We start from the raw sequence: 18130 nt of genomic DNA, 5'->3' as shown, positions 1-18130 counted from the left end.
TAGCCAATCGGGACGCAGGAGGCGGGGCATAAAAAAAAAAAAACAGGCAGATCTCCTCGCGCGAGTGTCAGGAACAGGAAGTGGAAGCGGCTGCTGCTAAGTGAGTGAAGCACAGGCACTTTCTTCAGAAACTTCGGCTGCCTCTGACGGCTCCGGTGCTTTGAAAGATGGACAGCCAAGGAAGAAAAGTGGTGGTTTGTGATAACGGAACAGGGGTACGTTCGCAACTCTAACACCTGTCATTTATTTTCGGCTCGTTTAGCTTTTGACTAAAGTTAAATGAGAGTGAGGAAGACAGAACCCTAACAGGAAGTCATGAAAGCTTAGCGCATATATAAGGAATGTGTGACAGCTGCACTTATATTCATCTCTGCCGAGAACTCGGTGTTATCCTGCTGTGAAGCGATTCATGTTCTTTATTTCTCATATTTAAGATAAAGCCAGCTCAATACAGTCCGCATTAGATGCTAGCAGCATAATTGCTGTGAAATGTGGGGAGATTTGGGTATATGATCCTGATATATCGCTGCATACATAATAATATAAACACAATGGCACACAAATGATCATTTGGTGTTTTCGTTTGTGGGTCGGTTGCGTGATCAAACCCCCTTGGGCTCAATCCTGCAGCTAGCAGCGTTATCTCAGCCTGCTAGCTTGCTCCTGTCATTGCTGTCATAATAACGTTACATCATTGAGATTAATTTTGCTTTACAGTGGCTACAGTTAAAACATGCTGTTCCCATCCACTATGAATGTTGCCTTTTATGGATCATCCACTTGCTTTGATAACGTTTTGCATAATGCAAGCACCGGGTGATGTTAGCTACTTCCTCTCGCGCCTTTCGGCGGATTGCTGTGTAAGACAAATCGAGTTTCACTAATGTTGGGGAAGATCTGTGTTGGTAGATCATAAATTCAGGACATCATACATAATATAATTGATGCCTGGTATAATTTACCCTGGGATTTTGGGGGCGTGGTCATATATTTTGACGTCATAGTTGGCCGGGGGAGTGACGTGATCAGAATGCAAACAGTGAGATCTGGGAATAATGTGATCAAGGAATATTTTAGTAGTATATTTTTAGTAAATGCTAAAAGTGGTTGCGCCAATGAAACAAAGAGCCGTGATGAGTCAGAAGGAAGTGATGTCACCTGTTAAAACCACAGCATGCACAGAGAAAGCAAGTGTTTGCTTGACCAATAAACGAGCCTGAAAGCCTTCACACCATTTTTGGAATCGTGTTACCATGAGAAACAAGTGACATTTTTAGTGAGTTTTATGCAAACTTATTTGTTGGTGATGATTCACAGAGCAGTTGTTGTTATAAAAATGTACAGATCATCACATGCTGTATGAACTATAAAGTGCAGCAGGAGTTAGCCCTAAAACCTGGAAACCTGTTTTTTTTTTGTTGGTTAAATGCCTGAAATAAGGTCTGTGGTCATTTTTATGTGTCGTGTGGAAAGCAGTTGCTAAACAGTGGCTCAATGGAACTACACACACACACACACACACATGCAACCGTAGTTAGACACATGTATGATTCTTTATATCTTCAACAGACTTCAGCAGATGATTTTGCTAAACTAACACAATACAACAAGATGAAGGTGTCCGCTAACATGACAATAAAAAGTTACCAAAGTATAAAATGTAAAAGTTAATACATATAAAAACTAGGGGTGTAACAATATATCGTTTCACAATATATCGCGATACAAAAATGCAACAATATGTATCGTAGCTAGTTCACCCAAAATGAAAAATTACTGCGTGATAAAATTTAAGTTTACAGAGTTTTCGTGTCAGTACTACATTAAACTACTAGATATAATGTTGAATCTAATGTATAATAATGCAATGGGGGAATATTTGTGGGTCCTGATAATGCCAAATGTCTGATGTTACCAGTAAAAAGTGGCCTACATTATTTAAAATATTTTAATATTTAATAATTTAATATTTTTATTATTGCATTTGGGTTTCCAGCACCAAGTCCAAGCGTATTCATTCACACCTACAATATAATACCAAATTTAGCATTTTAATCAACAGTTAATTTTTCGTTAACATTTAAGACATATGTCTTGGAGTATCGCAATAATATCGTATCGTGAGTTCAGTATCGTGATATGTATCGAATCGTGACATGAGGGTATCGTTACACCCCTAATAAAAACACAAACCAACACATTCTCACACTTGTGAAAGTTTATCCCAATTTATGTGGGAAGCTGTGTAATGTTGTGGCATCATTAATTCTTACTGTAAGTTGACCGTGTTTGGAGCTTTCGAATGCGGCATCTACGTATACATATCTATGATAAAGCGTATATCAGGACATTAAACGGCATCACATCAAACTGTTTTGGTTTAGATTGAAAGAGTTTTCGGAGACAGCCATCGTGACGTTGAAGTCATGTTCCTGTGGTGTAGTTCTTTATAGCTTTGGCTTTTATTTCCGGTGATTGCATTTAGATCATAAAAGTTGTGTTCATTTGTGAAGATTATCATGATGAACAAAACATGAAGAATCATACATTTTTGTTGGTTAACAGAGATTATTTTCTGCAAAAGTCCAAAACCCAATGGAAAATGCAGTCGAGGGAACCAGTGTGACGCTAACTTCCTGATTGGCCTACACAATTATGTCATTCTTGTGGCACTCTGTTGCAGTATTTTATAAAACATATGTGTTGTAGCATTAAAACCAGGCCTTTTGTCATTGGAAATTCAGGAAAAATTCTATACAATTAAATATATTTTTTCTAATTATGCTCATCTTGCTAGAAATTGCTATTTTTGAGTGCAAATCTCTATGAAATGGATACTTTTATCCTGTAATCACAAAAACCTAGTTGGTCAAATATTGTAGTGACTGTGATAATAATAATAATATTTGCCATTGTTATGGTCTGCAGGTGGTGAGGTTATATGCTAAATGCAAAAAAAGAAAAGAAAAAAAGTATATATATTAATTTTTTTCTTTGTTGCACGTAGCACATGACCTCTGCACCTGCGGACCATAACAACGGCCAATCATCAAGATGTGTTAAAGGCATCAAATTCAGTTTTGTTTTGCTGTCGTGTTGTCTCTCCTGTTTAAACAAGTAGAGGATGAGCACAGTCTTCTTCATTACTTTTCTCTCTCTCTCTCTCTCTCTCTCTCTCTCTCTCTCTCTCTCTCTCTCTCTCTCTCTCTCTCTCTCTCTCTCTCTCTCTCTCTCTCTCTCTCTCTCTCTCTCTCTCTCTCTCTCTCTCTCTCTCTCTCTCTCTCTCTCTCTCTCTCTCTCTCTCTCTCTCTCTCAGTTTGTCAAGTGTGGCTATGCCGGATCCAACTTCCCAGAGCACATCTTCCCAGCACTGGTGGGCAGGCCCATCATCCGATCCACAACTAAAGTGGGCAACATTGAGATTAAGGTGAGGTCCGCACTCGCACTCAGTCTACTCTCTGCCTGGTCAGATGATCAATTTGGAGTTTGTTAGAGAATACGGTGTATTGAAGGATTCTCAAAAGTAATGTTCAAAACTTTTAGCTTTGTTGTTTTAAAGTCCCCCTGTAGTCAAGGCATATCATTCGTCATAGCATCATAATACACCCGCATCATATACCCTCTATATTGCTAAATCTTCCGATATTTCATATCAACAGTACAATATACCAGGATAACCTTGCATCTCTCGAGACTCCCCTGCTAGTTTGCTGTTAATGATATGCTAAAGCTCGCTCACACGTTGATCTGATTGGTTACAAGGTAGTTTGTGACGTCAGAAAAACCAGAGATTTCAAAGCGTGTTTTTGAGACTGTCTTTGGTTCGCTGCAGTTTTAAGGAGAAAATACTCAGCAATGGTGTCGACTTATGAATTTGCACATGGTTTGTCTGCAAGCACATTAAAAACACCACATAGACATATAAACAACATTAAATACTTGATTGTGACCACAGGGGGACTTTAAAGCCTTCATTCTGTCCTGTTTGACCTTCTTTTAATACTTACACTCTTTCCTTCTTGTTCTTCACATGGTAAAGTAGAATAGCAAAAAAATGGTAAGTGCAGCCCGACGTTTGCTCTGTTTAACACACTTATCGCCTGCTGAGGAGAGTGTGTTGCACCATGCAGTGTTACAGTGGTGTTGCAGATTATTGACCTTCGATTTCTATTTGTTCTTGATTTATTTTGTACAGTTTCTCATTCCTTATAGAAAATCACAGTTTCTTTTACTGAAGTTTATATCATTGCCCGGCCCTTTATTTTGTGTATTGTATTATCTAAATTGCCACAGTGCAAGTGCTCTTACACTGCACTTTGTCTTCTGTTTCAAAGCTGCAAATGTCTTTCACAGAACTTGGCATCTATTCATATCCCCATCAGACATTATAGCTTAATTTCCTTCTCCGGTCCGAAATAGATTTAGCAGAAGTCGGCCTCAAGATGGAGGGAAATGTTGATGTCTCTGCACTTTGTGTAGCGGCCCATCATCCTGTCTGTCTGTTCAGTGTCCTCTGGCCTCTAGAATAATGTTTGAGGAACTAGAAGAAAACCAGTAAGCTCTTAATAGATCCTGAGTGCCACAAAAGATGCATTGGTAGCAGTGTTCACAAGATATTGTACACGCAGAGCTCCTTTTTTTCAAAACACTTGTAGACAACGCTGAATATGCCTTTTCAGAGAAACTAAATGTTACTGAAGGTGTGCTGTACCCAGGAAGTTAGTCAGACAGATGAAATTTAAGGACAGCGGGGCTCCATTGAAAACACATGGCACTAGCAGACACATCCTGTGCCGGTGCCAAAGAACACACTGTACCCGTGCACGACGTGATAATCCATACAATTAACATTCAGTGATTCATTCAATACTCAAAGCCTTCCTAGTTATTAGAGATGTTCTCTCAGACAAGCATCTCTATTACCAAAGTGTGTTTATAAAAAAAAGCCACTCTTTGGATTTAAATAGGCACATGCTGAAGAGTCTATGACTGGATCATTATTGCAGTGATTATTATGTTTCTAGCATGTTATATATTTGGCAACAGTTCTTCTAACCATAATTGAGGGAGTGTGTAGCTTTTTATTTCTTAAACAACCATGTATGAAGAAGCGTGGAATAATGGCCATATTCCAGGATGACAATGTCAGGATTCATCATGTTTAAATGGTGAAATAATGGTTGTGAGGAGCATGAATAATCATTTTCACACAGTTGGCTCCTACCTTCATTGAAAGTGTTTGGGATGTGCTGGAGGAGGCTTTACAAGAGTGCTGGACTCTTGCATTGTCAATACAAGATCTTGACCAAACACTGATGCACCTCTTGATGGAAATAACATGTTGTAATTTCCATCAAGAGGTGCATACATTTTTGCAAGAGTCAAGCTCTCTGTAAAGTCTACTGGAATGATGTTTCTTCCTACATGGTTGTTTAAGAAATGAAAAGCTACACACTCCATCAATCAGGGTTAAAAGAACGTTATAGTCGTTATAGTTATGGTGTGGACTTCCCTATTCTCATAGAATTAGAACGATTAATAAAACTTCTTTGGTGTGAACAGGTATTAAAGGGGTCATGAACTGAGAATTAAAATTTCCTTGATTACGAGGTCGCTATACTATAAAAATATCATGTACGTTTCAAAACTCAAAACTTCCTTGTTATTTCAAAAACAGCTTTTATTGAAACCAAGGCCAGAACACGATATGATCTGAAAAGTGTGGAATTATGATGTAATAGTGGCGTGAAAGACCGCCTTTGAATATCAACGCCTACGTCTACATCACTGCATCTTTGGCGCCGCCTACTGGCGTGTTAGTGAATGGTGACACGAGAACGAGAAAAGATCGACACAGGATCAATATCGTTACCTTCTGATGGATGCTGATGCTAGGAATGTGTTTTTTACTATGTGAAAGTCTCAGCAGGGCATTATTTGTTTGTATTCGGTACATTTCACTGTGGATTATTTGGTAATTCAGTCTCAATTTCAGCGCAGGCTTTGCAAACAGACCTTTACGATATGGATCCATCAGAAACGTCACAAACATGATTTCTGATGTGTAATTATTCAAGTTCAGACAGATTTTCTTTCTCAAAATCGTTCAGTGCTGTTAATGCATCAGTAAATCAAGCCATTGACTAAACGATCAACTTCACTTTTTTTCTTTATTTGTGTCTGTTATTTAAACTGTGATTAAATTATATACAAATAGCGATTTAAAAAAAGAACACTCCCTTTACAATCGCTGAAGCTGTCAATCACACAGCGTGACTTTATCTGGACACTTGTCAAAACTCCTGTTATGTAATCAATGACGCTGTTACACTGCACAAAGAAGCTCTTACTGTATTTACATCGTGTTTGCATTGTTATTTATGGTGAAAGCATTCGTGAGAGTGCAGAAATCACAATGCAATGATAAGATCACTTCATTCACGCGATCAACCGACTGTCTGTCATCTGCTCAATGCTCATCACTGCAACATTTCATGTGATGGGAATAGATCAAAATATAATTCTAAACTCTTTTCACAATTGGTTAATCTCGACAGCTGTAATAGTAAAAACGTGCGAAAAGTTTTCGAGAGAGTTTCACATGTAATACTTACGTTAGCCCAGTGGTTCCCAATTCCAGTCCTCGTGACCCACTGCTCTGCACATTTTGTAGGTCTCTCTTATCTGACACACTCAGTTCAGTTCATGGAGTCTCTCCTAATGAGCTGATGATCTGGTTCAGGTGTGTTAAATAAGGGAGACATACAAAATGTGCAGAGCAGTGGGTCATGAGGACTGGAATTGGGAACCACTGCGTTAGCCAATCACAGCAGTGGGAGTTTACACAGCAGTCTCACACAGACACGCCCCTTCAAACAGAGCGTTCAAATCAGAGGGCTACAATCAGGCTAGGAAAAATGCCTTTTATTTCTAAATAATGACAATTTTTAATGTAAAAATCTTATTAACATTAAAAGTGCACCTTAGGAAACATGTGAGGGTTTATCTGGGGTAAAGGGTGGTCAATGCAAATTACTAACATGTTGTTGTGCATGGAGATCTGCTGTTCTGTGCATGTTGGTTCTAGTGAACGAGTGCAACATCTGTCCGTACGCCCATCTCATCTCAGCGGCTGTGTTTACTGTGCTTGAGCCGTAACGAAGGCTTCCTCGTGACCCGAACCCTAACTGCACCAAAGTGGATGAGCTGTGGCACATGAGATTGAAGCTGCCACGTTGAAGTGTTTTTGGCGGATATACTGTATCACTGACCTCTGGTTTCGTCATCATAGCTATGAGCCGAGATGGTTTTCCTAACCTTTGTCTTATGATCGCTCAGGATCTGATGGTGGGAGATGAAGCGAGTGAACTGCGCTCAATGCTGGAGGTGAACTATCCGATGGAGAACGGCATCGTCAGGAACTGGGATGATATGAAGCACTTATGGGATTACACCTTCGGCCCGGAGAAGCTCAATATCGAATCGCGCAACTGCAAGATCCTCCTCACAGAACCTCCCATGAACCCGACCAAGAACCGTGAGAAGATCATAGAGGTGTGTAGTCAGACCATTCCTGTGAAGTCACATTTCACACCGTAATCCAAAGAAAACAATTAAGAAATTATTCTTTCCATAAAGACAAATGAAGCCTACCCACCCCCCTAATCTGAGTTATTATATTGCTATAATTCTTGTTTGTAATGGTAAATTTCGTAAGTTTCTTATTACTGTTAAATTTCATGAGATAACTTTTAGTGTTAAATATATCCTAAAATTAAGTGTGAGAACATGCACAGATGAGAGTTTTGATGCCCTTAATTATGAATATACACTCCTGTTCAAAAGTTTTAATTTTAAGTCAAGTGAAAGTCAACATTTTTACATTGTTACATTTCTATTTTAAATAAATGCTGTTAAGATGAATAAATATATCACGGTTTAATTTGTCTTTGTTTGTCCCACTGCCCTTTAGGTCATGTTTGAGACATACCAGTTTGCAGGTGTTTACATCGCCATCCAGGCTGTGCTAACACTTTATGCTCAAGGTGAGTTATACCATGCACTGTATTAACCTTGTGCATGACATTATTGCTCAGTGTTGAATTGGCAAACATTTTATTGCGATCAGTGCGTCGCTTGTTTCGGACATTCGTTCAATATTTGTCTGTGTGCGACACCCAGGCCTTCTGACAGGGGTGGTGGTGGATTCGGGCGACGGAGTAACCCACATTTGTCCCGTGTACGAGGGCTTCTCTCTGCCCCATCTCACCAGGAGACTGGACATTGCGGGACGAGACATTACGCGCTATCTCATTAAGGTATGGAATATTTAACTTAAAATAATGTGAAGTACGTCATTTCACTTCCTCATTTAGATGTCCCACGATTCCCTAAATTGCCTTAATAACATGTTAAAGCAACTACCTACCTTATTCAGTCTTAGGGGCCATTCAAACAGAGCAAGTTTTTGTGTTTAAAAGTATAGTTCACGTCACTCTTCGACAAATCCTTTAAATTTAACAGTATTTAGAAGGAATGAGAAATATAAGTATAAAACAAACATAATTTATAGTGGCATTCATTATGAACACCAATCCTAAATTCATTTATTTCAAGCGAAACTAAAAGAACAGTGCTTGACGATAATTAAGTCATTTTGGAACAAGGCTTAAACACTGGGGGGGGGGGGGAAATCAATCGGTTCACTCCGAGTCAGTATTTTACAATACATTTTTTACATTACCGTTGTAAAATTATCCTCAAACTGTCGGCAAAACCGCATACAGAAGCTCCACCCGCCTCAATCGGGAATGAAGTCCTGCACACATTATGGTCTCTGCTTGTTTGCAGTGCAAGGGTAAATAAAGAACTAGTTGTTTGCACAAGTACAGCAAAAAACCACGATGTGTGTAAAGGCTAATGTTTTATGTATATGAGGAGCAGAGAAGAGTCTTAGTTTGCTATTTGCCATCTAGTCATAGCCAATACAGCCTATGCATAGCACTTCACCTTTTATAACACAAGATTTTGGCCAAATGTACAAGAAAAACTGAGCGCCCGCTCACATACATAGCTACAATAACCTTTGTAAGCTGTGAAACGTAACGGGATGCACTTACTGCCTCAGATGCGGCCGTTGTCTCAACACAAATCTCAGACATTCGCTGGTGGAAAACCTTGATTATGGTCAAATGTTAATAATCTAACGACACATGCGAGTGTTTGCCTGTACTTAAAGTCACAATACTACCTTAAAAAACATGGTTTGCTTATTTTAAAGCAGCAGTTCTACAATAACCTGCAATTTTCGCTGGTTTAAGAAGACACACCAGGCTGGATATTACCTGCCATTCATTTTCACTTAAATGTAATGCTTTAACGGTTGGTGTCATATCCTCTTAAACAATTCCTGAGATCCAAAAGATGTGAAATGAGCTTGAACAATGATTGGTAAATCGACTGCTGAAGCAAAATGTTAAACGGAAAGATTAAATAAATGTATTAACCAGTGAAAGGTAATTTCAAATATGCATTTCTGTTCAGAATGATTAAACTTGATTTCGTTTTTGTTTTCGTTCCTTGAACACGTCCAGAGCCCCGCTTTGGAAAACGTCGCAAGTCGCGTCAGATGATTAAAAGAGACGTGACTTACATTCCGACATGTTTGTTTGTTTTTTGGCATCACACAGTTGCTCTTGCTGCGAGGTTACGCCTTCAACCATTCGGCAGACTTCGAGACGGTGCGCATGATGAAGGAGAATCTCTGCTACGTGGGATACAACATCGAGCAGGAACAGAAGCTCGCCCTGGAGACCACCGTATTGGTGGAGACCTACACGGTCAGTTTTATGTGACTCTGGGAAGAATTTCATGAACCGTTTTAACGCAAGGTTGCATTCTAAAAAGGTGTTAACAGCCTGCAGCGTGAAAGTATCCTTCTTGCCGAGACGTTCGAAAGTTACAGTTTGTGAGGCAGAAGTTTTTCTGGCTGGAGTTTTTAGTATGTGGTTTCACAGACTTCCCACTGGGACACGTAAGTGTTCTGCGTTTCCATGGTAATATGGCCCTTTGGATTGGATTTAGCAGTAGAGGGAAATTCTTCAGTCTACACTTTGACATCCTGTCTGTGAGACGCCACACACTGCTGGATTCTGATTGGCTGCTGGATGTGTAATTAAGCAGAGTGGCCTCAAGGGGGCAACAGTTGGTCAGAGTTTTACTTGTCACATAAACTGGGCCGAGTTCCTTCTTTTCTTTGAGTTTTTGTAGGTATGGGTGTGGTATTTTTCTTTTGATTTCATTTCTGAACTTTTTCTTTTAGAGGGCATCAAAAGAACAAGTTTTGAAACAAGGAAGGCTGTGTGGTGTTGAAGTTGCCTAACCAGCATGTAACATCATTTCCTGCGTGGCCACAATCCTTCCCCAGCTGGGAAGCTCTGCATTTCCGACCTCTGGACAGTCCTCAATGGGCTCTTTATATACTCCCACGCACCCTGTCGCCATTTTCTCATTAGTCATCACAGTTAGGCTCGCTGTGGGTTACCCTTCAGACCTGAGAACTTCGCTCAGTCTAACAGGAACATCTTATTATCAAGGCCAATTTGAAGTACCGGGGCATGTGATAAGAAAGCAGCCGAATGTTGACACTAGGAGTGGTCATGTACCACAGTATTTATCAGCCGGGTTACTTATCATAAAACATATACACTTACAGTCCTGTTGCCTCTGGAGACAGTTTAATATTGTTTAACTTTGAGCTCTGTAAGCTTTTTTTCCCCCAACTCTAAGATGCAAATCTTGTCTTATTACATCTTTAGGGAAGTAGTCATTTTATATCAGCAGCAAAAGCATCACAAATATATTGTGATTTTTATATATATATATATATAGTAAATCCTTTTTGATTTAAGAATTTTTAGATATTTGGACTGGAAACAAGACAAAAATACATATATATATATATATATATATATATATATATATATATATATGTGTGTGTGTGTGTGTGATGCTTTTGCTGCTGATATTAAATGACTACTATATAGATGATTATATATGTGTATATACATACATACATATACATACATACATGTTTATCAAATTAAATATTTTTTACATATCAAATCTTGTCTAATTACATCTTTAGGGAAGTAGTCATTTTATATCAACAGCAAAAGCATCACACACACACACACACACACACACACACACACACACACACACACACACACACACACACACACACACATATATATATATATGTGTGTATTTTTGTCTTGTTTCCAGTCCAAATATCTAAAAATTCTTAAATCAAGAAGGATTTACTAGATAAGTAAAATGATGCAAGCTATTATACCTTGTTTTCTGACACCCAGTTTTTGCTTAAAACAAGCAAAATTACCTGCTTGTTTCTTCCCCCATTGGAAGATAATTTAGCTTATTTTAAGCAAAAACGACTTGATGTTCTTGATTAACAAGGAAACAAGACAAAAATACAAAGTAAAATAAGCATTTTGTGCTGTGTAGGTTCAGTATCTTTAGGTTCGGTGTTAAAAATGCCATTGTGAACATGAAGCGGACCGGGACTTTCGTTGTGTCAAGCAAACCGAACTACAAGTGTGAACACCCTCTTTATATTGACTTATTTAAAACCCTAAACGGTTGTATGTTCTCTGTGCCTCCAGCTCCCTGATGGCCGGGTTATTAAGGTTGGAGGCGAGAGGTTCGAGGCCCCGGAGGCTCTGTTTCAGCCTCACCTCATCAATGTGGAAGGAGTCGGAGTGGCCGAACTGCTCTTCAACACCATTCAAGCGGCAGACATTGACACAAGGTGAGCTCTTATTCCACTCTTCCTATAGTTGCTGATCTGATCCTCCCTTCAATATAACAATAAGTTATGTGTCATAATGTGACACTAAAATAAACAAACCAAGCATTAACATGATAACCTAAAAATGAACACTTGGTTTTGTCTTCCCGTCATTTTTATTAACTTCACCCTTTACCCTTCCAGTATCAATGAACCTCACTGTATGTTTGTATCATGCTCTCTCTTCCTCAGGGCTGAGTTCTATAAACACATTGTTCTGTCGGGAGGATCCACCATGTACCCTGGTCTGCCCTCTCGACTAGAGAGGGAACTTAAGCAGCTTTATCTAGAGCGGGTACTGAAGGGTGACGTTGACAAGCTCTCGGTAAGTTTGCCCAATCAGCGCGTGTGTAAATGTGTCATCCATCAAACATGAGTTCAACAGTAGCCCATTTGCATCTGAGTTTTGACAGGTTTAAGTAAGGCTGGACGATAGAGTGAATGATTTACCAACTTTGTGATAGTGCCATAGCCTGGAAATCCAGACCTAAATCTGAAAGATTAATGGTCTGGCGTCGACTAATGAAAATCGGCCAGCTCGAGGGGCGGCACCAAGCATGCTTTTGAAAATCTCACTGCACACAATTGGATAACACTATGACCAATCACAACAAGTTATCGCTTTGCTACCAGCGGAGCTAACTGGTAGATTAGACTCTTACCGTATCCGGTCGGCAAAACAGCAAAAACGCCCTTCTTGCAAAGGAAGGATTCGAGCGGCGTCTTCTGTTCCTGTTTTAGATAAAAAGCCAAGTCTAACTCGTTCATTGTAGCGGCCAAAGCCGTTTCAAACAACTGGTGTTCATCCATAGCCATCTTGCAATGTTTACTAATGACTTCGACGTCGCAGCGCTGTCGTCATCTGTTTAGCTCGCCTCTGGCCCGCCTATATCAGATAACTCGATGTGATTGGTGCAGCTCAGATAGAGGGGCATATTTAATGAGCATCATTACTAGACACCAGAGTAACTCGCTGAGCAAATTCAACTTGTGCTCTCGCGAGAACTCTGGATTACCAGGGTAATAGTGCCACAGAGTCAGTGTTTAAATCAAGTGGTTCTTATAGTTCACTTTGTAAAGTCTTACATAAAAAATAATAGTCCGGAACAGAAACTTTAGACAAAATATTTTTTTTTAAGTCTTTTTTTTGTGTGTGTAATATTATATTTGATATATCAGGCTTTTATGGCTCATAACGTGTGATATAGTGAGAACACAGAGCTCATATTGAGGAGGAAAAAACACCCAAAGACCCAAACTGAGCAAAAATATGTAATTTGGTCCATTTGCTGATATTTCTATTGCCAAAAAGTGAGATGAAATTCTGATAGCTTGTAATGTAAATGTGATTTTTATAACGGACTACTTGCATATGAATATCAGTTTTCACTCTATATCTTCTAATAATATTTCTTTGTAAGGTGATATTTAAATGTTTAGTTTTTTTATCAAAGCTCTGTAGTTTTTATTGTGGGGCGAAACATATAATGCAATGCAATACAATGATGATTGAGCGGTGAACAAGTAGATGTTCCTCAAAAGCCTGATGGATGAAAACTGATGTGGATAATCAAGTAAACCTTATTGCTTCAGTAAATGTTCATCTTGAAATATGACTAATATTATAAAAGTTATTCTCATGTTTACTTTATACAAATCAGTACAGAATACACAGCAAAAACTCAAGTGCATCACGACCTGAAAGGGGACATTTTTACAATTGTACTAAAGGGCCCATTTACTTGCTAAACAAGTATGTAAAACTATCAGTCAGACAACAGAAGCCATGAACTAGATTGTGTACAGCAGTTTTAATCACGCATGTTAGAAATGTACATATCAAATATTTGATTAGGGTTAAGCTGGGATAAAGAAAGTCTTTGAGCTTTTGAAACGCACACAGATGTGTGGTAATGCCTCCTGTGCACCAGCAGGTGGGGCTGCGTCACCTGCTCCTGTCCCGCTAAACACAGTCACACGCACACTGCCCAGCTGAGCTCCATCACATTTAAAACCTGGCCATTGGCCTGGAAAAGCATTTTGGGGAGCCTCAGAGTGGGCCGCGTGTCAGGCCGCTATATATAGATGATCAATTTCAGATGGCATGCCGATACGCCCGAGCGACGTGTCTGTCCGCCTATCCCGAAACTGCGTTTAAGGCAAATTAAAAAGCAATCGACTTTACGCGAAGGCCTCCGTGAGACCCTTTCAGCCCACCTGTTTATAGCCGGACGAACACAGAACGGCTCCACATACACTGTACACCTCATTATTCTCCCATTTGGGTTGGCCGCTCGATTCCCAACCGGACAGTGTGCTTTTTATATGCATTAAAGAGATCCATTCAAACCGTTTTCTGGTATGTGGGTCAGTGTCCATGCTATTCCACTCCCCTGAAATTCTCGTCACGCTGTCTATTTAATACCCCCGTAGAAATTCAAGATCCGGATCGAGGACCCTCCCCGCCGCAAGCACATGGTGTTCCTGGGTGGAGCGGTGCTGGCTGACATCATGAAAGACAAGGACAACTTCTGGCTGACGCGGGAAGAGTATCAGGAAAAGGGCGTGCGCGTTCTGGAGAAGCTCGGCGTCACCGTCAGATAAACACGGATAAACGACCCCTGCATCTATTTTACATCTCCTTTGTTCAGGCAATCATGTCACCAGGTGTGGATGTATGGGTTTGAATTATGAATGGTACTGAGGAGGTTTTGTATTATGCTTTATTTGGTCTTCTGTCACTGCACTGATGTACGAGTGGCGATCGCTTCATTCCTACTTCGCAGTGCGTTTTCTTGTCCCCTTCACGTAATATAGAATATATGAATTATATAATAATAATAATAATCTATATATACTACTGTTCAAAGGTTTGTGGTCGGTAAGATCTTTTTATGTTTTTGAAAGAAGTAAATGATTGTACTTAAAGTTAATATTGTGAAATATTATTACAATTTAACATAACTGTTTTCTATTTGAATATATTTTAAATGTAATTTATTCCTGTGATCAAAGCTGTATTTTCATCATCATAACTCCAGTCTTCAGTGTCACATGATCATTCTTACTGAACCCAAACCTTTGAACGATAGTGTATGACAAATTATAAATATGTCTTAATATATTGAATGAAATATGAAACTTTTAAATGATTTCATCACTTTGTTTTTCTGTAACTTGAAATGTTTTGAACCAAACATGTTTTTTTTGGGAATGATTTTTTTTATTATTAAATATTTTATAGTTTATTGTTCCTGTATCATCAATATTATTCATTACTGTCACCCTCCTCCAGGAAGTGACATTATTTTGGGTGGGGAAAAAACGAGCACAAGCATCTTTAAGTATTAGCAATGAATTAGTTGGTTTGTGTTACTCTAAAACACTTCTGATAAATTTGATAAAATTACAGAAAATTATAATATTATCGTTATTATGAAAAATTAACAATTATTCTGAAGTGTCAGTTCCTCTCTGAGTAATGGCCAACTTTAAATTTTTATTTCCATCCAATTAGGCATCGTTGTCTAAATAATGTTGTAATTTTAAATTGATCTTAGCTAGAATGTGTTTCTACAAACTCTTACAGAAACGCTTCCTTAAACTACAACACAAGCATATCAATTTCAGTGAGCGAGTGAGAGTAGTGCGTGACAGGAATGACCCAATCAGTGATGAGCAATAGCAATATGCAACACCAAAGCTTACAAGTGGTTATGACAGCCACCATCATCACTTCTGTATTACTGCAAAGACTAATATGAGCTGTGATGAGCCCCGTTCACGACTGGATGCGTTGTTCTGTATGTCAGTCCGGTGACAGAGAGACAAATGCGTTATCGTCTGCCTGGAATGTGAGGGCAGGAATAAAATGCATTTTTTCCAGGGGAAATTACTTCTTTGCCAGTGTTACGATAAATGAAACCGAGCAACCAAAACTTATTGCGGTCGTTTTAATTCCAGTGTGGCCATGAAGCTTTAGTCGTGTAGCTGTAGGGAAGCTTTCTGCTGTTTCTGTCTGTCCATTCTGTGCTGTTTCCCTGTTACTGTGTCATGTGCTTGTCCAGAATAATAAGAGGGACTCGAGTTACTGCGAAGTGTGTGGTGTTTTTTTTTTTTTCTTTTTTTTTTTGCATTTTGAGAAATTGAACTGAGAGTCTGTGGGATTTTTTGCTAATGTATTTATCAGGCGGGCCAGTCTTCTGCTTTGTCTGCCTTTAGAAATAGTTTAAGCACACTTCAACATACGTTCAACAGTTGCAACTGAAGTTTTATGTTGCTTATATCCCCCAAAAAATACAATAATTATATATGAAGAGTTCAGATGCAAAAGCCTCTAAGTGCCATCTGAAATTTTCTTCTAGAATGATCATTTTTATAAAGCTTGTGTATTTAAGTTCAGTAATTTAACTTAAATGACAATTAATAGGTAATTTGCATTGCCATTTAAGTGAAATTATTGAACTTAAGTATACAAGCTTGATCAAAATTATCATTCTAGAAGAAAATTTCAGATGGCACTTAGAGGCTTTTGCATCTCTCTCTCTCTCTATATATATATATATATATTAAGAATTTTTTTTTTTCCATTATTCTCTTAGCTGTCCTTTTGTTTTTTTGTTTTTTATAAGTTTTTTTTTTTCACATGCAGTGCTGTGTATAATAAAAAAAATATTCTGAAATCTGACAGTTGCGTCAATTTATTCCCTGAATTGATAACGCTGGGATGCTATTTTTAAGAAAGGTTAGAGAACAAATCTGATATGGATAATATTGTTTCAGACCGATTGTTTATGGACATTCATACATAACAAAAACATTGGTAGTTGTTCTGCCTCATATTGTCTCATGCATATATTAGAGACACCATATATTTGTCCAATATTATTTTTAATATATCCTTGTCCGGTGCCAATTCCAATTTATGTAACTGGATCTTATTTCCCCCTCTTTTTTATTTTATTTTATTTTATTTGTATGGTAGTGTAACTGCCTAATTCTGATTTAAATAAAGAATGTGATTTATATTTTTTCTGCAGTTACTTTTTTTTTTTTTTACCTCAATATCATACTCAAGGTGACTTGATTTTGTTCAAAATTAATAGTCATTATATCATCAATCCTTCATCCAATTGTCCTACCCAGATTCACTATGGTACGCCTAATATAAGTGTTTATATTTCAGACCTGTCGTCGGGATGGTTTTCCCGGGAAATTGCGTACATGCGTCATCGCGTGCGTGTCTCGTCATATCCGTAAATAGAGAAAAGTTGCTCCGGGCCTCCGGCTGCTTTGATGAGAGAGTAGCAGAGTGAGAAAGGTTGACATGGAGCAGCTAAATCTCCTAACTCCGGGAATCACCCGTTTTAAACAAACGCCGAACAGAAAACTAGAATCAACATTGGCTTGGCTTTTCAGAGATGCCGAGAACTGAGGGATTTGAAATGTTGTCGAAGCGACGTGGAGATGATGGCGTTTTTATTACTCAACAGGTGAGTAAGGTATTTTATTGAACCCATAAATTACCATATGTAGTCATATGTCATTGTAAAGCATTAGTCCTATTGTGAAGGATCATATTCCACACAGTCACGCAGAGCCGAAGCACAACCAAACAATATTCTTCCGCAAAATCCATGCAGTTTTTTTTTAAACCGCTAGAGGGCCACAAGTTACATAGTGTACTACAGTTTCTGTAAATGTTTTCCCAATTTCTTCTATGATCAAACATTTGCCCTAGCTGCCAATGAATAAAATGTCACATGATAATGGGGCTGTGAGGAGGGGGGGCATCACAATGGTGTTCTTATCTTGAAGTACGTCTAAAATCACTGTAGTTGTTGATTGTGATAGCCAGGGTAGTTAACTATTGTCAAGTGTTGGAAGCTTTCTTGAGTGTGTATAGCCTGAAAAAAGCAGCTTCCTGATTACTTTATGGCATCTGAGATACTTTGATGAGATTTGCAAATGGTGGTTATAGACCAACACTGGCAGCTCTCACTAGGGTGTAGTAAACAGATTTAATGAGGAATGCTTCTGAGGGCGTCCTGATTTGAAGTGATCAATAAGGAATTTGGACTGTCACTGGTGAACGTTCCCCTCAGTTCTCAAAATACCTCGCTGGTCCCTTGATCAAAGCGTGTCTAATCCTCCCCTTTCCCTCCGAGTCAGAAGTTACACAGATAAGGAGTTTGTGCTGTCCACCTTTGACCCTGATTACACTTTTTGGAGGAAGTGGTGCTCTAAAGTAGCACTTAAAAA

At 38.8% G+C, this 18130-nt stretch overlaps 1 protein-coding gene across 1 annotated transcript; it reads left to right on the top strand.

Annotated features, from left to right (window-relative positions):
• Nucleotides 1–69: 69 nt before the first annotated feature.
• actr2b (actin related protein 2b) lies at nt 70–15118 on the top strand. The gene is made up of 9 exons (XM_084391159.1): nt 70–215; nt 3317–3427; nt 7339–7554; nt 7973–8045; nt 8182–8318; nt 9690–9839; nt 11685–11830; nt 12062–12194; nt 14303–15118. Exons 1-9 carry the CDS (start codon nt 168–170, stop codon nt 14471–14473), a joined length of 1185 nt encoding a protein of 394 aa, XP_084247285.1. The 5' UTR covers nt 70–167; the 3' UTR covers nt 14474–15118.
• Nucleotides 15119–18130: the final 3012 nt, after the last annotated feature.

The sequence above is a fragment of the Rutilus rutilus genome (genome assembly GCF_951802725.1).
Source record: "Rutilus rutilus genome assembly, chromosome: 20".
NCBI lineage: Eukaryota > Metazoa > Chordata > Actinopteri > Cypriniformes > Leuciscidae > Rutilus > Rutilus rutilus.
This window is presented reverse-complemented; position numbering and strand designations above follow the sequence as displayed.

Coding starts and splice junctions, on each gene's coding strand:
- actr2b (XM_084391159.1), top strand. CDS start 168: ATGGACAGCCAAGGAAGAAAAGTGGTGGTTTGTGATAACGGAACAGGG. Junction 216..3,316: donor TTTGTGATAACGGAACAGGG/GTACGTTCGCAA, acceptor TCTCTCTCTCAG/TTTGTCAAGTGTGGCTATGC. Junction 8,046..8,181: donor GCTAACACTTTATGCTCAAG/GTGAGTTATACC, acceptor TGCGACACCCAG/GCCTTCTGACAGGGGTGGTG.